General features: G+C 35.0%; 1 protein-coding gene and 2 long non-coding RNA genes across 4 annotated transcripts in view; 1 reads left to right on the top strand and 2 right to left on the bottom strand.

Annotated features, from left to right (window-relative positions):
• Positions 1 to 25,290, bottom strand: part of LOC148911729 (uncharacterized) — a 32,920-nt gene that overhangs the window by 1,968 nt on the left and 5,662 nt on the right. The window contains exon 3 of one of the 2 annotated variants that reach the window (XR_016119525.1): positions 3,152 to 3,185. This is a non-coding gene — a long non-coding RNA (uncharacterized LOC148911729). Of the gene's footprint in view, positions 1 to 3,151; positions 3,186 to 21,041; positions 21,523 to 25,290 lie in introns of those variants that run through there. The other variant, XR_016119526.1, reaches the window with a different exon arrangement.
• Positions 14,525 to 19,442, top strand: LOC148911731 (uncharacterized). Its single transcript, XM_089028955.1, has 3 exons — positions 14,525 to 15,575; positions 15,863 to 16,373; positions 16,470 to 19,442. Exons 1-3 carry the CDS (start codon positions 14,851 to 14,853, stop codon positions 19,218 to 19,220), a joined length of 3,987 nt encoding a protein of 1,328 aa, XP_088885081.1. The 5' UTR covers positions 14,525 to 14,850; the 3' UTR covers positions 19,221 to 19,442.
• LOC148911730 (uncharacterized) lies at positions 15,741 to 19,579 on the bottom strand. The gene is made up of 4 exons (XR_016119567.1): positions 19,441 to 19,579; positions 18,837 to 18,956; positions 16,490 to 16,544; positions 15,741 to 15,936 (listed from the first exon to the last, which is right to left on the bottom strand). It is a non-coding gene; the product is annotated as an uncharacterized LOC148911730 (long non-coding RNA).

Here is a 25,290-nt window from a genome sequence, read left to right as displayed (position 1 = left end):
GCATAAGACACCATTCAGACTTTCATACAAGTAGAGTATCAACCTGGGAAGACTAGAAGTTGAATCATTTCTAGGTGACCTAATCTTGAGTTCAATGATGTTCGGCTAGACTGATATACAAGGTTCTATCATAGGATTGTAATTTAATTAGTTTTTTCACCAGCAAAAAAAGACCTCAGTTTCATATTAAAAAATAACAACAATAATAATAATAAACTCTTTATTTACTGAGGGTAGCACTAAATAGCAATATGCTAACAAACCTGTGGCCCTCTAACAATAAAAAATCTCTTATCAAAACCAAAAAAGTATATAAACTAAAAAGAAATAAATGAAAAATGTCATACCCTGAGTTCAGCAAAGTGGGCTTAGCCAGGAATTTCCGAAGGGCAAGGCCCCAAATTTAATAAGCTGCCATTTTATTTGAGCCCCCAAAATGCTGAACCAAATGGGAAAAAATAGAAAATTATGGTATCAATTCTAAAAAAAGCTACCATTTTGTTGCAGTAGAACCAAGAAAGTACATGAAAAATGTGAAAAACTCTTATTGCTCAAAAGTTACAGTGACCACCACCTGGAAAAAAAAACTATTTACATATTATAAAAGCAAATATATCTCATTAATTTATGACATGAAACTGAGGTCTTGATAATTTCTTTGAACAATATTAAAAATATTATTGGCAAATGATGCTGTATTTATGAGATCAACTCAATTCCAAACTATTCGAAAAGGTTTGTAAGTTAAACAACAAAGTCAAAAAATATATGACATAGAGCAACTACAGTAAATGTTTGATTTGACGGGATTTGATATAATCAAAGCTTCTAGTGATTTGAAGCTTATGACATTATTTTGTGATGCAAAATTTGCAGACTTTTGAATTAAATTTCCCACAATTATTTTTGGCATAATCTGTTTGAAAATGGATCATTATATTACAATATTTACCAATTTAATATATTACTGATTGACTGAAGTTTGGTATAAAATCAGCTGTGCAGAATCATGGAGTATAATACGCCAAAAGTGCAAACAAATCAATGATTACAAACAAGGCATATGTGAAATGAAAAATCAATAAATAGAAGACAAGGTGAGCCATCAGAGAATGGCATTGAAACACCATACCTCACAATCAAGAAACAATATTACAATTGAATGGAATTAAACTATTAATACAAGTAAAACCAAGAGTTGTTTTACCATGAATGATTATGTTCAAAGCACTTGTATTATATGCACAAGCTGTACAAATCCAAAGAGTCTCATTTGATCCAAAATCAACAACTATGGTATATATTATGCTTATATATACTTTTAATTTGGCAAAGTCAATTATCATACATGTAGTTGCTCACGATTCAATTCAAAATTACGAAGAAACATTTAAATTTTATTTTTTCATTCATTATGGCTTATTTACTTCTGCTAAGAAGTTTCTTGCTGGTGGAAAAACTCATCTTAGGAAACAAGATAAGACTAAAATCCTAATAATAAACTTGACTAAGACTCGGAATAAGACCAAGGCTTTACCAATCCTCCCCCATCATTTAATAAAATAAACTTTGATGTAAAGTTGATAGAGTGGATTTGTTATCAGCTGGAGTAACGGTTACTCACACATGTTGATGTTGCTGATCTGTTCATGTCTTGGTCCAAAAAAAAATGTGATCGTACAACTAAATCATGCATTGGGCTCCAAATACCAAATCCACTCTAGTTATTTCTAAACCAAAGTTTTCTAGGAAGAACTCCCTCAGCACTGATTTTCATAAAGTAACCTTCAAACTTGTTCTATTTTGTAATGACATCACCATGCAGTAAGCCTTACTCACACAGCAGGCATGTTGAATGGAACGATAGATTCCTCAACACGAAGCCTCACATTCAAGTTCTCAAAAATAAATTGATGTACGTCAAACCAAAGGTTTATAATGTCCTGAGAATAAGCATGACAGCTTTGTATGAATATAGGCCCATGAACCCTGCAAACACTGATTTCACATTAGGAAGAGAAAGATTGCACATTCAAGATTTTAAACTTAATTCGGAATTCTGGTTTTACCATAAAAAAATGTGATGTGATGTCATTATGATATATCAACATGATAATCCCTGTTCCCTTGAGATAAATATAGAAAAATAGGCTCAGCCCCCTAGCAGACTCTGATACATTAACACTTAATGGAATAAATTATAGACCCAGTCCCTTAGCAGATTCTGAATACATTAATACCTAATTGAATAAATTATAGACCCAGTCCCTTAGCAGATTCTGAATACATTAATACTTAATTGAATAAATTATAGACCCAGTCCCTTAGCAGACTCTGAATACATTAATACTTAATTGAATATATTATAGACCCAGTCCCTTAGCAGACTCTGAATACATTAATACTTAATTGAATAAATTATAGACCCAGTCCATGAGCAGACTCTGAATACATTATAGACCTTAGTCCTCTAGAGAAACATAAATTAATTGTTGAAGGGTACAGAGCCTAGCTTAGCTTTTCATATTAAATTACATAGTGGTAGTTTCCTTTTTGGGATAGACCAGCTCATTTTTCACAAGTTAGTAGCCTAGAAACTTCATGTTAGTCTTCGCAAACCAGGGTTGATAATCACATACACTTTAAGGAAGTCTGAATACCGCCTAAAGTCTATTGATCACATCCTAAGATATACATCACTGCTGTACAGTAAAACCTATGGGTAGTGAGGTGTGGTTGTCTTATAAGTCTCTTACTTGCACTGATCTTCACAGTACAAAGACTGGCTTACCATCAAGGTACTCTCATGAGTCTGTAGGGAGTTCAGAGTCTGATATCCTTATCGACAGTGTTCGCCATCAGAGCAAACACCTGGTTATGGTTTCATAAGATGGCTCTTGTCGGGACAGTAAGTACTGCGTGGTCCTGGTCTACCGGGGTAGTGACACTTGGTGCTGGTGGGATCTCGGGGAGGTATTTTTTTACAAGTCCAAAAAGGGCGTGGAGAGGGTAAAGATGGAATTCATTAAAAAACACAGGAAAACCACTAAGTCCAAAGTGAAACTTTATTTTTTAAACACAACATGCACAATGAGACCATTTTAACAACTCCAGAAAGAAGGGGAAAAATTTCTAAGTCAAAACAACTTACCAAGTCAGTCATCATCTTCATTCTTCTTCTAAGACTGAAAAAAAGCAAGTGAAAAAAATTCAAACTCCAATTCTGCAGCCTTACCAAAAACTCCTAAGTCCCTTGGCTCCTACTTGTCATCTGCCTGAAAATCACTAAGGTATACAAAAAATATCCATAATAAAATAAATATTGTCCCCCCCCCCCAAAAATAAGAGCAATCCCCTCCCCCCATCAAGCATACACCCCCTCCCCCCTTCAAGCATACACCCCCTCCCCCCAATTGAAGTTTATCCCACCCCTCCCCATGGATGTTTATCCCCACCCCTCCCCAATGAAGTTGATCCCCACCTGTCCCTATATAATAAGTTCAACCCAGTTGTAATTGACCACAAAAATTTTATTTTTCAAAGTGCCATTCACTTTCAATTTTTCAAAAATGTAGTTATTATAGTAGTAATCATATAATTTGAAGGTTACCACTATTTAAGTAGTTTTGTCAAACGTTTTTGAACTTAGCAGTAATGTGTCCGATTCTCATAAAATCTTTTTGTATCTTTGATTTTTCTCCCCCCCCCCCCCCCCAAAAAAACAGTTTGGTCCTTTGCAGTTCAATGCATAGAAGAGTGATTTCACTTCAAGAAGTCTCTTAGAGGCAAACAAAGTATAACAGCAAATGTTTTGAAAGCTTTTGCAAGTCTTGTGTTACTGTCACATTAGAATGACGAAAATATAACACGAATGCCAAATGTCCCAGACAAATTTGAAGTAAAATCACTCTCTTTTTGGTCAATTACAACTGGGTTGAACTTTATCTCTCAAAATCAATGATGGACAACAGACAATGTAAGTGTGTTGTGTTGGTGTGGAGCTTGTGATAGTTCGTTTGAGGCATGCTAGAAAAGCTTGACTAACCCTATTGCTGTAGGCAAAGACGCTACAGAATTTTCACAATTCATTGGACTCAGGAGAAATTGTATCAGCTTTTATCTAGTTTGCAAAATATTAAAATTGCAATCAGTGAAGTCCTTCATTAGGAGCAGCATACTACAGTGTAAAAGTATGCAGTACTTTCAAATCAACAGCAAACTATTTTCATTCTTGTTCATAGGAGTATTGCTCTTTTTCTGCAGTGTACATATAACATAATTGCAGTCATACTGAGATACACTCAGTATAATTTTCCTCTAATTCAATCTGAAAATTAACTTTGCTTGGGTATTTGTAGAGTGCAAACAAAAAAAAAAGCATGTAAATTTATCAGCAAATTAATTGTCATTAACAAGCAAAATTCCTTTCTGTGAACTTTGAAGTAATTTTACTTTGACCAAAATTTATAGAGAAAATTGTTTGAAAATTGAAAGAAAAATGTTATTTATTAGTGTTTGCCCTCTACCAAGGATTTGCAGCATGCCTCAAACGAATGTAATGTGTGGTATGTGTAGTTTCACCCCTCCCTCCTTGCGTCAATATTTTTATTTCTCAATAGTGACAGTGAACGTATTGAATAGTGCGGGCGGGGAGGGGGGTAGAGAATTTGCTGGTATGTCTCAATCACTCATTATCATGCAATCAATCAATAAAATAATATTTTTCAATAACAGGAGATGAATAACAACTTGCATTAACTAATTATGCCTTTTTTATTAGAGCAAAGGCATTTAACCCGTGAAATAAAAAATACTAGTCAACGTGTAATAGTCAAAAAGACACAAAAGAAAACAATGTAATTAGGGTCTACTAAAGCGTATCAGTCTAACATCTATTTCACGGGTTTAATGACTTCACTCTATGCAATGTTTTTATAATTGCACTCTTCTTAATACAAGATTGTTGAAGAGAAATGAAGTACATGTAGATTTGAAATCTTTTTCTCTCTCATTTTTTGTTCACCTCTAAACATGTTTGTAATTTCAATTAGTTTGCTGCAAACAATCTTCAAGCTTATTTATAAGTCAAGTTTATTATGATTTGATCATTAAAAACTTGCAGTGAATGACCAGCTGAGCCTGTGACCTATCGCAGCATTGTTCATGATCCTCATGATAAACATTTTTTGCAGTAGTTGGTGTTGTGACAAACAGAGACAGTGACTAAAGGAGTAAAATTAATGACAGCCCATACTAAAGGTTTAAACATCTTTTACATCACATTCAATGCAAACACTCCCATGACATGACCCCACACTAAAGGTTGATGTATCTTTAACATACCACTCAATGCCGACACCACCATTAAATGGACCCATACTAAAGATTAGATATTTTTAACATGACACTTAATGCCGACACCCCCATTACATGAGCCCAAACTATCAGGGACAGATCTAGGTGTGGTAAAAGGGGTGACTAGTCAACCCCCTCTTGCTCAAATTTAACAGTATATCGTTAGTAACACTCATGCCCCTTTTCCTCTCTTTCCTCATAAAACCTTTGTAATAGTCACCCCCCTTCTAGAATACCTGGATCTACCCCTAATCATAGGTTAATTCATCTCCCACAGCCGAGACATGCATTACATTAACATGAGCCATTTTTATAGCCCAACTACAACTTTCTGTTTTCAAGTCTCTCAAGCACACCACATCTTCAGTATAAATCATTATCATTATCACTGCTTACTCAACAGGAGGAACTCTAATCTATTAATGAAACCTGACATTCTATGATGACAACATAACAGGTGTGAAAAAAAGCCAGATTCTTAGCTATATAGGTGGCATGATGAAAGGACTATATTATGCCTCACCCTAACCCTAATGGAAAACAAAATGAAAATTCTCAAAAGTTTTATTAGAAAAAAAGTGCTAAGTTTTTAGCATCACTTCTGAATTGGTTGAAAAACATTCAGTTAAATGAGAAAACAAACTACTCTTTCTATAAGACTGATTTTTATGTACACTAGGCAAGACCTTCTAATAAGTACAATGTCAATGTATCTACAAATGCACAAATTCATCAAATCAGGTGAAATGCAAGTGATAGTGTGCTGTTAAGTGGAAGTGAAATATGCAAGTTCAATCAAAATCAGTCAGATGATCTACCTTAACAGTACAGTGCTCACAGCTTCTTAGAAAACAGAATAAATAAAAACATGCAAAGCATTTTTGGTATTCTTTAGGTGCCAGCAATTTCTGTCCTTAAATAAATGTCTCATAAGACTATTTATCAATTATTCAAATATTGAAGTGAATATTGGGGAATAATAACCAAAACGAAGTTGAGGTCATTATTCTCAATACTTACTGAGCCTGAGGTGAATAATTATTTTAGTATAAATACACAGGTGATTCTTTCAAAAAAAGGAAAAAAAGAAAAAAACACATTTGAAATTAGGAACAGCAACAATGGCTGGCCACCATTTTGGATTATAGCTGGAGGTGATTATCGTGTGATAATCTGAGTTTACCAACTAACTACCTGTGTATTTATACTATATTTTGATAGTTATCAAAGTCTTTGAAAAATAAATGTGAATTAACAGTATATCAAAGAGTGGCTCTGCCCCCAACACATTCAAATTGGAGGCCAGTAGAGGTTAGTTTTTGCAGAGGGAGAAAAACTGGAGAACCCGGAGAAAAACCCTCAAGGCACAGAAGAGAACCAACAAGCAACTCTACTCACATAAGAAGCTGGGTCCAGGAACTCAAACAGCTTTTTGTTAATAACAATGAAAAATAAGAATTCCTGAAGGAAATTGTTAGCTTAAACAAAAAACACTAGTGGATTCTAGACATTATTGACATCATTAAAACACATTTATTAACTGCTCTGTCAGTATGCCAACCTCATATTGACGGCTGCAGTATCATTAATTCATGCTATAATAATAATAATAATAATAATAATAATAATAATAATAATAATAATAATAACTTTATTACTGTCTCTATATCTTCTAGCCGGGCACAAGTGCCCTACTAATCGGGGAGACATGCTGTGTTTTATTCAATCAACCAACATCCAATACCCAACAGTGAATAAAACGAAAAAGTAGTCACTGAAAACATTTAAAGTGCTTATAAGCCTTTACACAATATTTTCTGAATCTATTCTTTAAAAGTGAATAGTTGATTGTGAAAATAATTCGTCCTTTCAACGTCGGGTCTTTGAGATATGAAATATTATATTTCCAATATGTTAATGACTATGACGTAACAAAGGATTTGAGTTATTTTGTGGCAATTTTTAATATTGAACACTAGACGTTTTTTGAAAACAAATTTGTAAGAACCTTTACGTGAGTCACGAGTAAAAGGGGGATGCTTTTAAAATACTGTATTCCAGAACGAGTGCAGTGCTGTATATTAAATGATCCCTTATGTTACATCATAGTCATTAACATATTGGGAATGTAAACTTTCGTATCTCAAAGACCCGACATTCAAATGACGAAATATTTTCACAATTAACTATCCACTATCTAAAGAATCAATTCTGACAATATTGTGCAAAGTCTTATAAGCAATTTAACAACAATCAGAGGCACAAGGAAGCCCCTGGGTGTTTAATGACTGACATCAATGCTGGACAGTCTTTTTATCATCAAAGCCAATTTCTAATTTTAAAAAAAAAATGCAATTATCAATAATTGGCCTTGGCATTATCCAACAACGATGAAAACCAAACATATTACAGGTAAGCAACAAGTAATAGAAGATAAACATCAAATGTACAACATATAAATAGCACCTGAAAACAGCTGCAACATTACAGCATTGTCCCTGCACTTATTGAAATTGCCAATTATTGAAAGAATTCATAGTTACCACTTCTTGTGACAGTATGGAAAAATCCTCCTAAACCCTTGGGTATCGTATGCATCTGCAAATATCACCCTATGATGTCATATAGGACAATATTCTTGTGTCAAAGATAAATGTATTTGCACCAAGACTACTGCCATGATTATGCGACCTGAATTAGAATTTACAATTGATTTCTGGAGGGAGGAAAACTGGCGAACCCAGAGAAAAGCCCTTGAAGCACAGAAGAGAACCAACCAACAAATCTACTCACAAATGTCGAGTCTAAGGATAACATTCCAGGTATAAATCTAAAGCAGCCATGAAAAAAAATGAATGCAATATTTTTGTCATAATATAGTAATATGGCTGGCCCATTTTCAGGCAGTAAGATGGTTTCATTATTTGGGGCAGCAACTAATATATCAAAAAAAAAACCAAGGCTTTACTGCAGGGTTCCACAATTATATAATTATGTTATAGCATACTTTGTTTAAAGGTTACCGAACCATCTGTGGTTGGTGTTCAACTCTGATATAGAAGAATACTGCCAGACTACTTTACAGTCAGATATCTGAGAATCATTTATAGCTAACTTTCTCAAAGATATTTGAATCCAAAACTGTTTAGGTTTATTATATAGATATTGGGATATTAAGGTTTCATTAAAATCACTGGATACCATCACATTCAGTTTCGTAAGTTAACACAGTACTTGACAAAATAATGAGACATAAAAAGAAAAATGTTACAATGAAAACATTGAAGCTTGTAGGAGTCTACAATACATGTTGTAGTATGCTTTGTTTAAAGATTATCAACCCATCTGTGGTTGGTACTCATCTCTGATATGCTAATACCTGTCTACAGTGAAATACTTACCTCTGGTGTACTTCTAGATTCAATCAATACAGGATACAGGTGAGTAACTGGTATAAGATATGTTATAACACTGATAACTACAGAATCTAATAGAAACTGTTGTATAGACATTGTAAGGTCTATTCTGGATGATCAACATTTGGAAGGCACATACTTTTCAGTAGCATTAGTAGGTAGGTATAATGCATTACAAGAGTAGCTGAACTGAGATCAATATTGCCTTACTCTCAATAGCAATTAGGTTTTCATCATTGGCAAATTCATAATCTAAGACATTTATGTTCAATTAAGTATAAATTAAATAAATACCTTAAAAATATTTTAATACTTTGTTTCAACAAAGATCATAAAATCATAAACTAGTTATTGTTTAATTTGAGTTTAACTAAATTTGATGTGTCACTCAGATTGTACTGTGCATTAAGTTAGAAGTAAAAGAGAATGTTAAATATTCTTTTCTTTTTTTTTTTTTCAAAATAGAAAATATTTTAATTTGTAAACTGTTTTGCCATTTCAGCAAATAAAACCATATTACATATTGTAAAAAAGGGCTTTTCAATTAGAAATCCCTATGCTTCCAGCAGGTTCTTTCTTGTTTCGCTTTGTTAACTCAACATTTATGCTCATCTTGGTTTGTCTTTCCCTTTTCCTGTTCCAACACACTATCACTTGAGGTTTCCCCCATTAGGTTGTTTGGATTTACATTATTTTCATCCTCCTTTCATCTTGCAAAGAAAGCACTTCTTCAATAGCTAGGCTTGCAATCATGATTTCACTCACTGTTTTCACGCTTTATTGCCCTTCGGATGTCTGGAACCAATACATTTCTTTCTCTGTACTGTTTTCTTGCATCATGATACACCATGGGAGATTACTTGTTTGATAAGGTTACAATCATGATGTTTCACTGACTTTCTTCATACTCTACTGTTTTACAGTGTCTGGAACCAAAGCATTCTTTCCTCTGTACTGTTTTCTTGCATCATGCTACACTGCTGATCTCGTGATGGTGTAGACTGGATGCTGTCTTCATATAACACTTGCTGGCACATCTTGCACTTTGATTGGTTGTCAGTTCATGCTGAGATTGGCTGTTTGTTTGTTGTGTCTCCATTCAGAGAGTTTTCTTATTGTTGGTATTCACACTTCAGGGATTCCTTTACCACTGTCCCAATTAATGTTATTAGGGTTGGGCTGGATCAAAATGGCTTCCTTGACTCTGCGCATGATTATACTGATTGGGGTCTCTATCTACTCATTCAACATCTTCCTAGCCAAGGCAATAACTGGTCTTGTGTGCATGTTCGGCAATCTCTTGTGCTCTCTTTAATTCTTTCTTGTGCAGGTCTTTCTGTTTCTTTTATGTAGACTTTGTCACACTCGCTGTAGGGCATCCTGTAGACAACAAATTCTTGTCGCCCAGGAGGAACTTGGTCATAGGGGTGCACAAGATTTTGATGTGAAGGGAGTTCGTATGCCATGAAGGCAGCAGCAAAGGGTGTGAGAAATACTTTGGAAAATCATTTGTCCAATGGGCTTACAATCATAGTGTTTAACAGACTTTCTTCATGCTTTAATTTCTTTCTAGTGTCTGGAACCAATGCATTCTTTTCTCTGCACTGTCGCCTTATCTTACAGATACTTTGGAAGATCTTTTGGTCATTAGGCTGCTTATCATTGGGTTGTCGTAACATGTATCAATAACGTCTTGTTTGTCTCCATTTAGGTTTCTAGAATTACTTTATTCTTTCCTCTTCAAACCTTGGAACTACCCAAGACTAAATTGGTGCTTTTTACATGATGAAGCCCTGATGTAAAGAGTCACTAAAATGATTAAACCAAATATAAAAATTCAGAGGGGCACAGGGGCTAGATCGACCATACTATAGTATTACTTTATATATTTCTCTATATATTGTACAGTGCTTTTAGTATTGCCTTCAGGTATTGGCATCAACCATTTCTAATGTTTTGTTAATCCATTTTTGGTCACCATGAGATGACAGCAGTTTTGTAATTAGAAATAAAGCAAACAGCCCAATACCTGAAACTCACTCATACAAGTCTTTTCTACAAGCTTTTCTACAATGATCGGTAGTCATCATTTTCCTTTATCTAATTCCATTTATTTTTCATTGTCAATCAATCAAAAGTAATTTGAGGTCTTTGATTGGATAAAGGCAGTATGCTCAGAATTTGTCTTATTTACACTGTCAAAAGACTTGTACTTCACTTCATTATCATTGTGTTACCTAGCTCGTTTAGCTTTATATAGTTATTCTAGGTAACCTCTACCATTCTTTTGACAATGTACTTATATCTATATTTTTCTCTATTGTAATCTTTGGTTTTTAATTTCTTGTTTTCAGTCTTAATTGACTTGTATTTAACTGAACTGTGTTCAGGAACTGCTCATTCAATCACAGTGCTAATATTTTCAATTATTCATGTCTTAAGTTGGATTGCATTATTGACAGAAACAAACCTTGATTGATGGTTAGTAGGCACGCCCCAGAGGTTGGTTACTCCAGCTTGTGTAGTTCCTAAAAACCCAAGGTTATTACTGACATTCATTCTAATTATATCCAGTATAGCATCTTGTACAATTTTCAATACTGAGTTGTGTCAAGTCCATCATATTTTTATGATTCTAATGTTCTTTACACATTACTGACATATTTTGTTCAATAACTATATGTCTCTAATACCTAGGATATATCCTTGGCCTATGACTAGCTTAGCTACTATGTCATGGTGCTAATCAAGATATGTATTACTTTATCATCATATGATACTGCTTAGAGCACTTGTTTAGTATGGTCATCTAGTGAAATGGGATACTTTACATAAGCATGAAACATTAACGAATTAAATGTTTGAGTAATGCATTAAACATATATTTCAACATATTATTTATTATTATTATTATTATTATATATTAATGTATTTGGTTTACAAATTTTAAGTTTATCAGAATATTTAGCTTGCGTTTTTAAACAAACCAGATCATACAATGCTAGTAATCAAGATATAAACCACAGAGAACACCTTCTAAACACATTCACTTGTCAGACAACAACTTTGCATCAAGACAAAAATTAACCAGTAAATACCAATCAACACAATTGCCTGTTACATAAGTCCAAAAAGAAACCAGTAAATACTTATCAACACAATTGCCTTTTATACAAGACCCATAATAAACCAGTAAATACCAATCAACACAATTGCCTTTTATACAAGTCCAAAAATGAACCAGTAAATACTAATCAACACAATTGCCTTTTATACAAGACCAATAATATACCAGTAAATACTAATCAACACAAGTGGCCTTTTATACAAGACCAATAATAAACCAGTAAATACCAATCAACACAATTGCCTTTTATACAAGTCCAATAATAAACCAGTAAATACCAATCAACACAATTGCTTTTTATACAAATCCAAAAATGAACCAGTGAATACTAATCAACACAATTGTCTTTTATACAAGACCAAAAAGAAACCAGTAAGTACTTATCAACACAACTGCCTTTTATACAAGACCAATAATAAACCAGTAAATACTAATCAACACAATTGCCTTTTATACAAGACCAATAATATACCAGTAAATACTAATCAACACAAGTGGCCTTTTATACAAGACCAATAATAAACCAGTAAATACCAATCAACACAATTGCCTTTTATACAAGACCAATAATAAACCAGTAAATACCAATCAACACAATTGCTTTTTATACAAATCCAAAAATGAACCAGTGAATACTAATCAACACAATTGTCTTTTATACAAGACCAAAAAGAAACCAGTAAGTACTTATCAACACAACTGCCTTTTATACAAGACCAATAATAAACCAGTTAATACTAATCAACACAATTGCCTTTTATACAAGTCCAGAAATAAACCAGTAAATACTAATCAACACAATTGCTTTTTATACAAGTCCAGAAATAAACCAGTAAATACTAATCAACACAATTGCCTTTTATACAAGACCAAAAAGAAACCAGTAAATACTAATCAACACAATTGCCTTTTATACAAGACCAAAAATGAACCAGTAAATACTAATCAACACAATTACCTTTTATACAAGACCAATAATAAACCAGTAAATACTAATCAACACAATTGCCTTTTATACAAGACCAAAAAGAATCCAGTAAATACCAATCAACACAAGTGGTCTTTTATACAAAGTACGTGTTCAGCAACAAAACAAACCATACATAACAAGATATTTGCATGGAAGTACAGTGCGTCATTTTATCCATGCCTTCAAACAAATTCCCTGTATGAGATCAATATGCGAGTCTTTTAAGACTGACTTTAAGTTATACATCAAACTCAAAAAACCCTTCTCCCTCTATAGAGGAAAAACATCCTGTTCTACAGCAGGCCAGGATCTTCCAACTTTCTCAGAATCCAAGAGACTGAACAGCTGTCTTTTCTTTCAGCCTTTACCTTTCCTTCATCATTAGACTCACAAATGCTTTTCCCTTTATAGAGGAAAAAAATCCTGTTCTACAGCAGGCCATGATTCATTAACCTTCTAAGATTCCGACAGGCTAAACAGCTAATGTCTACTCTTTTAGTCTCTGACTTTCCTTCAACATTAGACACCAAAACACTTCTTCATCTATAGTAGGCCATGATCTATCAACCTGATAGATTCCAACAGCCTAAGCAAGTAGATACACAATCTCTGGAGTCTGCTCTTTGATTTGAAGACATTGCATTTACAACTGTATTTAATAGCTGAAGAGAGAATGTTTAGGACATGGGTGTCACAATGGAAAATAAGTAACCAACACTCACCAAGCAGCTTTAAACATATAAGGCTTCAAAACTTTTTTTTCAGCTGGTAGTTTGTTTTACTGGGAGCTGTCAGTGCACACTTTACCCCTCTCCATTAGTTTGCTGTTTTCAAAGTATTCAAAGCTGAAGCTACAAGGATTAGAGAGATCTCAGCACCATTAAGGTCAGGCTCTCGGTGAAAAATAGACAAAAAAGAAGAAAATAATTACTATTCTTTATGTATATATCCTATGAACTTCAAACTTATACCAAATGTTCATGACCATCACAGGTCTTGACAGAAAAATAATTGTTTCCATAGCAACAATCACGTGACTTTTAGAAAGCATAATGTATGCAAAAATATGCCCTTTGCTAAAGCGTCTAGAAAACGTGCTCATTCTTTACATACACCAAATAAGATTATTTATAAGGGCAGCCAATGTATTAAATTAATTAGAACCAACTGGAAAACAAAGATTTTAAGTAGATTTCTAACACAAAATGCATGGCATTCATGAACTTCACTCTAAACAAACACTTTACTCTTTTTAAAAGTACAAACAGCATTCGCTTTCACGATTTCCAGTTACAAAAGTATAGTTTTACTACTGAAAATCATAAAACAGGAAAAAAAATCGCTTTATTTGAAAATTTTCCCTTTTTTCTAGCCCCTTTTTTGCTTGAATATCCGAGATTCAAAAATTGAATTCAGGCTCACATAGAACTGGTCAGCTGTCTGCTAAATAAGAAAAGTTCCCATGGTTACATGGCTAGTAAGTGAGGTAATTAAAGATGGCGGACGGAGTACATGAAATTTATTGCTTTAGATTTTGAGGCTATGACTGCCTAAACAGACGAGAATTTTGCCAAAAAAGTGGACATTTATCCTAGAGATGCTCTTAAGATATAGTGCTATGTAGGTATTTTCCCAATATTTGCGAATCATGAACAGAAAACACTTAATTTTACGTGCAAATATGTTTTTTTTGTATTCGTAACTTGTTGTTTCCTATAATTTAAAAGTAGTTTTGAAAACTACGAGCGCACTGTTAAAGGTTTTGAATTCATCAATAAATAACTCATAAAATACTTAACTCTTTGATTATTACTGATAACGCTGCATTAGTTTGAGCGGGAATTTCAAGGCGCGTAAACTAGTACTTGATGTAACGATCAAAGCTCGTTCATCTTATTTCTACTATATATTCTTCAAAATACCATAAAGCGATAATAAGTCTATAACTGGGCGTTTGCAAAGTTTCCAAGGATTAACTGGCGATGTCAGGGACATTTCTGTGTCCTAATTCTTGTGGATTTGCGAAAGTTGCTGCATTGGAGATCGCAAGGACCACTGTATTGATAAGGGAACAAGGAGAAAGTTCGACAAAATATAAAGCACACCTGAAGACTGAACAGTATAATAAGTTTAAAAGTATCTTTTCATCCGATGATTGGGAAAGATTTTCAATCGATTTCATTAAATTCCATAAGAAACTCCAAGCCTTAAGAGAGAAAGTTAATAAGTGGAACGTCAAGAAACTAGAAGAAAAATCTAAATTCCTCGATACTTTCTCCCTTAAGAAATGGATTAGTCTTCCAGAAGCTCGAAAGAGAGAACACAGCCTTGCCAACTGCAAAGGATGTGCTATCCGATTTTCTGATATACAGGCATATTTTCCGGTGAATTCACCTCAGCTTAAAGCCAAGGCAAAGAGTAATCCAGTGTTTGCAGCTAGGAGTGCTGCAGAGAAGTTATATACTAAAACCCCTCAAACTAAACCCCTGAAAAATGACATTAAAACAGCTGCTAGGGACATGTATAAAGCTGTTGATGGCGTGTTTGAGAAAAGGTTTAACACAAGTTTTGCAGAGGCCCTCTCAAAAGTTACAGAGTTGAACCTTCAACATAAATCAAAAAATGAGAGACGGAAAGAAAGAAGAAACCACTACAAGCAAAATAAAGATAAAATTGAACAACAAATGAATGACACTGCATTTTTGAGGTGAGTTAAATCTAAAACATAATCACTACACTATTATTCACTTTTGATCAACAGAACCTAATCAAAAATACTTAAATCTTGTGGAAATAACTCCTGCTAAAATCCTCCAATCATGCAAATAACAAGAAAAACTAACACTTCCCCTCAATAAAAACAAACACCAGCTCTGATAGCACATCATTTTATTTTTCATTTTCAAAAATCCATCAATTACAATATTCTGACTAATGAAAACTACAAATCTTAGGTTTAATGGTCAAATTCTTTCAATTTTTTTTTCTTTTTAGATGCTATGGTAGTGGACAGTCACTGAATGGGTGGGATAGAGCAAGAAAGGCACTCTGTTTTGAAACCAAAGAAGCTGCAAAGGAAAGGAGAGAAGAAGTAATTTATGGTCCACCAACAAAGAAAGCAAAGAACCACACTGGAAATTTTGATGCAATGAACTGGGATAAAGAAGCACTTAAGGCAGAAATACAAAGTTATGAAGACAAACACAATATTAACTGGAGTGAGCTAGCTAAGAGATATGATGTTACCAACAAAACTAGTCAGTTGACAAAAAATGGTGGGCAAATAATTAAAGAATGGCTCATCTCTGAAAACATTGATGTACAACGCTTTACAACAAAAAGAAAGAGAGATGGTAGTCCTGTGATCAGACGCAAAAAAAGAAAAGGGCAAGGTGGGGAAATAAGTGTTCCTGTAGAAGTAGATCAAAAAGTGCTACGTCAACAGCTAAAGGAAAAACTGAGGTCAAAAGAATATACGATTGGGGAACTGATAGTGCCTCGCCAGGTAAATAATACAAAATATTTTCTAAATGTCACATCCAACCCAGATTTAACTACTCATAATATAATTTACAACAAACTCTATTTTTCTTTTTCGTAGTATGAAAAACTGGTACTTACAAAAAATCTTGAAGTCAAGAAGGTTCAATTTTCAACTGAAGGCAGGAAAGTAACCCTAAAGGAGATACGAGAAAATATGTTAGCAAAACAAATGAAGTACTTAAGAGCAACAAGTAACCAGGATATTAATGGAATGACCAAAGAGCAGCTTCAAGGTGAACTTGAGAGAGTAAATGAGCTAAATGGTATTGACACTAATGACATTTTTAAAATGAAAGAAAAACTTAAGGAAGTAGAAAGGACAAGACATCTTATGGTCTGGCTAGATAATTCCACTGTTGCAAACTCAGGCTACCTAGTTTGTTTGATCACTTGCTTGTATGACCCTGCTGTGTTTTACACAGATGAAGAATACAAGCAGGCATTTGGCAGAAATGTCAATATACAACAAATAATAGAAGAACCCGAGCTTCATTTCATTGCCCGATGTGGGAGCTCAGAGAGTGAACAAATTCTTTACAGTGAGGAAAGGTTGAAATGCATTGCTGGCCTCGGAAATAAATGCACTGAAAGAGTAAAGAATATTGAATTTACTGATAAACTGAGGCTCTGTCATGGGGATATGCCACTTCGAGCCTTTGAAGCCGGCCAACAAAAGGGTGGTAATTACTTTTGCTCTGCTTGTGGCATCCACTGTGACATGGTTTACTGCCTTGACCATGCTCTAAATTGTCATTTTACAAGCCTAAAGGAGAGACAGGATGTCATACTACAAGGAGTTGTGGCTCGAAGAAAATCCATGCAAAAGAAATTAAAGCCTCTTGAAGGTCTTTCAAAAACTGAGCTAGCAGAAGAGTTAGGATCAAGGCAAATTTATGATGGAAAAACAAAGGAAGACCTGAGACAACTACTAACAGAGACCTTGCAAGGAAAACAACGGGTTCCAGCACTTTTGTTTAACACACCAAATGATTCACTCTCTAATTTAGGCCTTGACAGCTATGAAATCCTACCATGTGAACCGCTCCATGACCTGGGTCACCATATTGAGAACTTTTTTGCAGAATTCTCTAAACACTTGTCTAGAGAAGAATCTAAGATCCTGGAGGAGGCCATTTCATTGAGTCTAACAGGCAAAGACAGCAAGAGATGTGTAGATTTCAGAGTAGCTTTAATTAAGACTGCAGGTTTTGCTCACCAGTCAGGAATATTCTCCCAAGAAGCCCTTCAAACCATTGACACTCTGACTGAGATGCAAAGAATTTTGTACTCTGGTGATAAGAACCGCTCTCCTGCTCAAGTTCTTCGGTATTACAACCAGGCATGGTATCACTCAATACTGCTGCATGACTACATTGTCAACAATCCTAAAAAGCTGACCCTAAGGAAAATGTTTGGTGTGTATTTTCATAACCTCAGTGCACATGCAGGTGATATGTTGAGAATCATCTCTGGGCAATCAACTAATGCAGAAAGGCAAGAGAGGATCTTCAACAGTATCAAGAGGATAACTAAACAGACCAGCAATTACCATCCTGGACACATCATCCCCAACCTATTCATACGCCTTCAGGCAAAGAGAGAACTTGGCCTTCAAGCAAATGATCCAGGGCGACAGCAAGCTCAAGTCAGTAACCTTTCCAAATGTCTACCACAACGAAAGAATACAGTCATCCCTCTCTCCATCATCAAGAAGCATTCAAGAGAGTGGCAGTCTCACCTTCAGCACATAAGTGATTTCTTGCTTGAGGGTGAGAGTGTCTGGTGGAAGAAGACAGACAATGGAATTGAATTTCATGATGTCTCTGATTACCCTGATCCATTATTAAGGGGTCCACAGCTACATCACTTCAGATCTCAAACTCTGTCTAATGAAGAGCATTACCTGAAGAGCTGTTGGGAGGTGTGTGTCAGAGAGAACATAGCAATCCCCTTACACATCATTAGGGTTGACCAGAAAGATGGAACGACAAAGAGGGTGCATACATCATACTTAGGTGATGCTGTTCCAAATGATCCTATGCCTGTGCCTGAGCCAAATGAGCCTGTGCCTGAGCCGAATGATTTTATGCCTGTGCCCCAGCTGAATGAGCCTGTGCCTGAGCCGAATGATCTTATGCCTGTGCCCCAGCTGAATGAGCCTGTGCCTGAGCTGAATGATCTTATGCCTGTGCCCGAGCTGAATGAGCCTGTGCCTGAGCCGAATGATCCTGTGCCTGTGCCTGAGCCAAATGAGCCTGTGCCTGAGCCAAACAGTCTTATGCCTGTGCCTGAGCCAAATGAGTCTGTGCCCGAGCCGAATGATCCTATGGAAGAGGTAATAGAAGTTTATCCTGCTCCTGATGAAGTCATTAATCTGAAAGACAGAGACCCCTTTCAAGAGGAGCAAACTATAGAACATACTCACCTGCAAGACCAAGGGTATGAATATGTTGTAAAGAGCAGTCTCTGCAGAGCTATACAAGTACTTTTTGGACCATCAAAAGAACTAGAAACTCTTGACAAGAAGCACTTACATCTGAAAATGCTGAAAGCGAGAAAAAAAAGAGATGAAGAACTAGAACAAAGCTACAACAAAGATTTAGCTCATATACAAGTAAAAGTTCTGGCAGAGAGTAGGAAGAGCCAAGCTATGCTTGTAGAATGGGAAAAGTTATGTACAGTAAACAATGGACTGGTAGCGCCATCGACAGAACAAATGAAGTCTGACAAAACGGCTTCCTGTTTATTAAAGAAAATAAAATACGCTAGAGCTCTTCTAAGGGAGTGGAAAATAGATTTCTATTCTTGAAAAATCGCTGAACAGCTTTGAACGTCGTAAGCGCTAATGTGTAGAAATAAAACAAAGATTTTCAAAGTAAGTTTTTTAAGGCTTCGGTTGGGCTTGAAAGAAATATAATGTAAAACAATGTAAGAATTATATTTAATTTTTATTTCGATATTTCTAGCTTTGGTTAAACAAAATTCTTAACGAAATTTAATTCTATATCATCAATAAAAAGAATACGTACCTGCAGATTCATATGGCTGAATTATACCCCAAATATTTGTTTGTTGATCCAACACGAACAGAGTCCGAGTGAGAACGTCGGTTGTCGATCATAATCAGATTTCATTGCTTTTAAGTACTGTAGTTTGATGTCAGAGATTAAGGCTGCAGAAAATACCTAGCCCTGTTGCTCCTTAGATTTTATGGAACGAAAGAATGCAACTGTTTCTTTCCGAAGGCTTGAAAACAGCATCAAAACTCGTGAAAATAGCGATAATAACCGCCATCTTGGAATTCCTTTTAGCATTTGGCATCTTGAACAATACCGTTGCCATGGCAAACTAGTACCCAGGGTCCCCTCGCCAAAAACTTCGCTGGGGGTCAAAATGTAACCAAGAGCCTGACCTTAATGGTGCTGAGATGATGAAACAGACATAAAAATCCTAAGGATCAAACTGTGGACCTCTATCTCTGAAGGCTGCACACCAACCAACTGAGCTATGCCTGCTCCATTACCAATAACACAGCTCACAGAGTTCATTCTTCTTTCTAGGAAGCTGCTTGAAACCAGCACTAGGAAACTTGTAACAAAGACTCACTGTGTATTTTGTGGTTATTGAAGTTTATAGCCATTTATAGTCATGTAATACTTTAATTGTTTATACTAGGCACCAGAAATCATTTTAAGAAAATTAAATTAAATATAATTTCAATTTTAAGAAAATTAAATTAAATATAATTTCAATTCAAAATATTTAAACATATATTTAAATAAACCTTAAATGAATTTGCTTGAGTGACCACCAAACGATGGTTTGAAATTAGAGTTTTGAATTCATATACAAGATACAGTAAATGTATGAATACATAAGGCAGAACCTTGACTTAGAGCCATTGTCTTGTGATTACTCAAGTGAATTAAGGTAAGGTCTAATCAATTCTTTTAAATCTGAGTGGTAAAGAAATATTAGCATGTGTCACATTATTTGTAGCTTTACTAGAAGAATGGACACCAAGTAAAGTTAACCATTCCTTCGTTTTAGCATGTAGCCTCATACTGAAACGTAACAAGCGAAGCACATCTTGGAATTGGGCTATTCAACTACTCTTATAATGTCCTACTTGTCCTACTTATAGTGAAATAATTGTATGCCCTACATTGATCTTTTTATCACAATAGACCTACATTTGTCTTTACAATAGTTTCTATTATATTCTATAATTATCAGTGTTGTAACATATCTTAAACCGGTTACTCACCTGTATCCTGTATTGATTGAATCTAGACGTACACCAGAGGTAAGTATTTCACTGTAGACAGGTGTTAGTATATCAGAGATGAGTACCAACCACAGATGGGTTGATAATCTTTAAACAAATCATACTTCAACATGTATTGTAGACTCCTACAAGCTTCAATGTTTTCATTGTAACATTTTTCTTTTTATGTCTCATTATTTTGTCAAGTACTGTGTTAACTTACGAAACTGAATGTGATGGTATCCAGTGATTTTAATGAAACCTTAATATCCCAATATCTATATGATAAACCTAAACAGTTTTGGATTCAAATATCTTTGAGAAAGTTAGCTATAAATGATTCTCAGATATCTGACCGTAAAGTAGTCTGGCAGCATTCTTGGTGCAAATATTTCAGTCTTTCACAATAAACCATGGCCATAATTTATTACAATCAGCTGTGGAGTCCTATACAAATCAATTAACGTGTCACCTCTGAGGTCTGACCATCATAAATAAGCAGTTTTAGTTAGGTCACTGCCGTGATCTTACAGTTTTTCTGAGTTCTCCAGTTTTCTGACCTGTGAGTTACCGTGCCCTTATTGCTAGTTTTTAGACAAATTTCTTTTCTACGATTTTGAAGGTGCATATGTCAGGAAACTAGTACCCATAGTGAGCTTGATAACAAAGATGGGTTGAGTTGACATTAAAGTGCATTCTACGACAATGAAACAAAACGATTACATCAATATTTAAAATTAGTGCTATGTGTGTTGTACATAGTAATGTTTTTACTCTATTACTTTGGCTTATCTGTAACATTTCACATGTGCCTCTTGAATGTTGTTTACTGAAGTGGAGTCTCCTAAAAAGTATAAAACCAAATAATTAAGTACCTTGTAATGACATTTTTTTGGATACAAGTTACCTGTTGGTTAACAAGGGGGGGATCAAAGGTGACGTAGTAGTAGTACACTCACCTCAGAGGGTCAAGGGTTGGATTCCTGGACTAAGCATTGCATGTGAGTAGAGATGGAAGATTGACTGATTGCTTTGAGGGCTTTTTCTCAGGGCGTTCTTTACAAGATTGTATAAAGTTTCACGACTGATTTACAAAAAAATACACAGTCAAAGCCTGCATGTGGCTACTGCCTTTTTCAACATCATGAACATTTCATGACTGGTGACAACACATGTCGCATGATTGAATGATGTGTCATAAGTGTTCAGCAAAGTATGTCTGTCCAAGTTTGACTCACATTGATCACATATTTATAGAGCAATTACAGTTTTTTATGTGGTCATGTGACTGGTGATGCCATGTCATATGATTGGCACTGTGTGAAAGCAATGTTCGGCAATGTTTGTCTATCCAAAATTGACTGACTGTGGTCAAGTATTTGCAGAGTTATCACAGTTTATATGTAGTCACGTGATTGGTGACATCATATGTCACATGATTGGCACCCATGTGTAAGCAATGTCTGGCAATTGTGTCTGTCCAAGTTTGACTGACAGTGGTCAAATAAATGTAGAGTTATTACAGTTTTAATGTAGTCACGTGATTGATGACATCATGTGTCACATGATTTGCACCCGTGTCTAAACAATAACCGGCAATGTATGTCTGTCTAAGTTTGACTGACAGTGGTCAAATATTCGTAGAGTTATTACAGTTTTAATGTAGTCACGTGATTGATGACATCATATGTCACATGATTAGCACCCGTGTGTAAGCAATGTCCGGCAATGTATGTCTGTCCAAGTTTGACTGACAGTGGTCAAATATTTGTAGAGTTATTACAGTTTTAATGTAGTCACATGATTGATGACGTCATGTCACATGATTGGCACCTGTGAGTAACCAATGATTGGCAATGTATGTCCGTCCAGGTTTGAATGACATTGGTCAAATATTTGTAGAGTTATTACAGTTTTTATGCAAAATAACAAAGCAATGGCTGAAAGGGGCCTGGACACCAGTGTGTTGTCATAGCAACCAGTTTAAACAACATTCATCAAATACTCTCAGATACATACTGATGAAAATGTAACATCATTAATCTCCTAATTAGCATTAACTTAAAGCTTGATTATCTTAAGAACCAAAATTGCTAACAAGAAATGAAATGCCAGTTTCTTCTTTTGTAAAGTACTTAAATAAATAGTACAACTTGGAGATATTTTATTGTAGTGGCACTTGAAGCCTCACAATATATTATTTGGAATAATAGGTTGGTATGTCACACAATTCAACCAAACCTTGCTTTTTTTCTCTGGGTTCTGCAATATTTATCCTTCCTTGAAACTCTAACAATCTCTATTCTATGTTTTAATTAGCTGTACAATAACTCTGATCATCTATGAGTTTGTTTCTGGATATGGATAACAGGTTTGAACTGAGACTTTTTCAAAAAAATGATGGCACAATATCAACATTTGGTAAGAATTCTTTAAGAGAGCATATTAATTCATTTCCCTAAAAAGCTGTAAGCATTATGCTATTAACAAGAACAAACTAGGCCAACCATTTATAGAATAAAGCCTAAATGATAATATAATTTTTTTTAAATAAGGTGACTGTACTTTGAGTTTGATCAGGAGAAACCATCAATATAACATGGTATTGTATTGTTAGAAAATATATTCACATATTGGGCTCTGTTGCTTTGCAAATAAAAGCAAAGTGTAGTACCAGAAATAATCCATACCCTCCCCCCACTATGGAGCAAAGTTTTAAAAAGACCCCCCTAGCCCTGAAAACTCTATTATCCTGTCATACAAACTGTATTGTTCTTGCTCTAACCCCCCACCTCTTGGACTTTTTGTGTGTGTGTGTGGTGGGTATGTGTGTGTGTGTGGGTGGGTGGGTGGAACGAGGGAGGGGATGGAGATGGATAATTTCTGGAACTACATAATATGCAATGTATTTTCTCCCACCAGTCATCAAAATTTTGTCATATTGCCATCTCAAAATCTAAATTAGTTTACATTGTATTGAAATTTTTAGAGCCAAAATACGTTTAAAATATAGCATCAAGCGATGAGAATCGTTTTCAGCTTGCAAAATAATATAAAAGTAGAAGCAATTGATCAGGCAAGTAGTTCTTTAACACAACTAGTAGTTTATCCCTTTGAATAGCTGAATTGAATATAAGCATGAATAGTAAATCAAAATAATCTATCGTCATGAAGTTCGAAGATTCTTAAAATTCCTCGCTTAGAAGTCATTAACATCTTACTTAAAAATTCTTGTTTAAGATTACCATGGTTAATAAATATTTATAGTTCTGCTGTCTTTAATTCAGGGCATCTGACGTAATGCGGCGATGCGATTTCGCATAACTGACCTAAACAAATCGCATAATTTGCCAAAAAAACACACATTTTCAACTACAACTAAACGACATATCACCAAGACTTTTTTAAATATATGAAAACAAACAATTTTTAAGTAAAAAAACTAGCAAAGACCATCGAAAACTCCGAAAAAAACAAGCGCGACTCCTACGATTTCTTCGTTCATCCACAAGGCGTCACTTGCACAGCAGAGAAAAGGGACTGGCACTAGTTTTGCTCTAACACCACTCGCTATTGGTTGATTTGATCCAATCAGTATTGCTGTTATATATTTTATAATAACAGGTGCTTTTTATGCCTTTTTTGCTATAATACTAGTGAAGTAAAATCGAAAAAAGAAATTTATTTTTGTCAATAAGGAAGCTATATTTTGAAGTTAAAATTAGAAAGAGCATCATTTACAATAACTTACAAATCATCATGTAGTGAAAAAGTATTTTGATTGACAATTTTGAGGACCATTATTGAACAAGAATAAATATTTATTCAAGTCCAGAAACACAAGCACTGTGGCTTCAGCTAAACAAGAAAAGGCAAACAAAAGATCACACCTCCCAGTGAATATTACCGTAAAAGACAGGGCAAATAAATACCCTGAAGGCACTTTTTATGCGGACAATGGCCTGACGTTTTGTTCATCCTGCTACATCGCTATTGATCCTTTTTTAATGAATGCATGGTCGACAATGATCTGAAATCAGATGCACACAAGCAGAATGCCACCCGAAAGCATCATAAAAAGCCGCAAACAATAAAAACAAGATTGAAGAGCAGAACACCTGCACAAGTTGAAAACGATGAAGACTTCTCGGTGCTATTGCCCATGAAGTTCACTGAAAATTCTTAGAAATATTTGCTTCGAATTAATCCCTTAGAAATTGACTTGAAATCCTTATTTACCATTACAGTATTGATATTTCTAGTTCGGCTGTCTTGAATTACAGCAAGCAATGACAAAGAGCATGCGAAGACATTAATTTACATCACATGATCGGCCAGCTCTGCCTCTCTTAATCACTTGACAACATGTTAATGACAGCTTGTATATACTAATACTGTAGACCAGAACTCTGTAGCAGAAGCCCGCAAAGGTAACTTGGGTAATGTCCTGAAGACCCCTGGGTACTATTGTGCAACTTGTCTATTTTGTAGGGGACAAATTAGGACAGGAAAAACAAAGGTATTTTATGACTGGTTTACTACAGGTAAATAAATGTTGATGCCATTGATCAGATGCATAGTTCTTTAACATGACAAGGTTATATCTTAGAAC

This window comes from Actinia tenebrosa, unplaced genomic scaffold (assembly GCF_029948245.1).
Source record: "Actinia tenebrosa isolate PJP-AT-01 unplaced genomic scaffold, QUT_ActTen_1.0 PGA_scaffold13__45_contigs__length_12533684, whole genome shotgun sequence".
NCBI classification, from domain to species: domain Eukaryota; kingdom Metazoa; phylum Cnidaria; class Anthozoa; order Actiniaria; family Actiniidae; genus Actinia; species Actinia tenebrosa.
The sequence above is the reverse complement of the archived record's forward strand: the minus strand, read 5'-3'. Positions and strand labels throughout refer to the sequence as shown.

What these genes read in the sequence shown, in the direction of transcription:
- LOC148911731 (XM_089028955.1), top strand. Translation starts at nt 14,851, where the DNA reads ATGTCAGGGACATTTCTGTGTCCTAATTCTTGTGGATTTGCGAAAGTT. An exon ending in AATGACACTGCATTTTTGAG is followed by an intron (nt 15,576 to 15,862) that starts GTGAGTTAAATC and finishes TTTTCTTTTTAG; the next exon opens with ATGCTATGGTAGTGGACAGT. An exon ending in AACTGATAGTGCCTCGCCAG is followed by an intron (nt 16,374 to 16,469) that starts GTAAATAATACA and finishes TCTTTTTCGTAG; the next exon opens with TATGAAAAACTGGTACTTAC.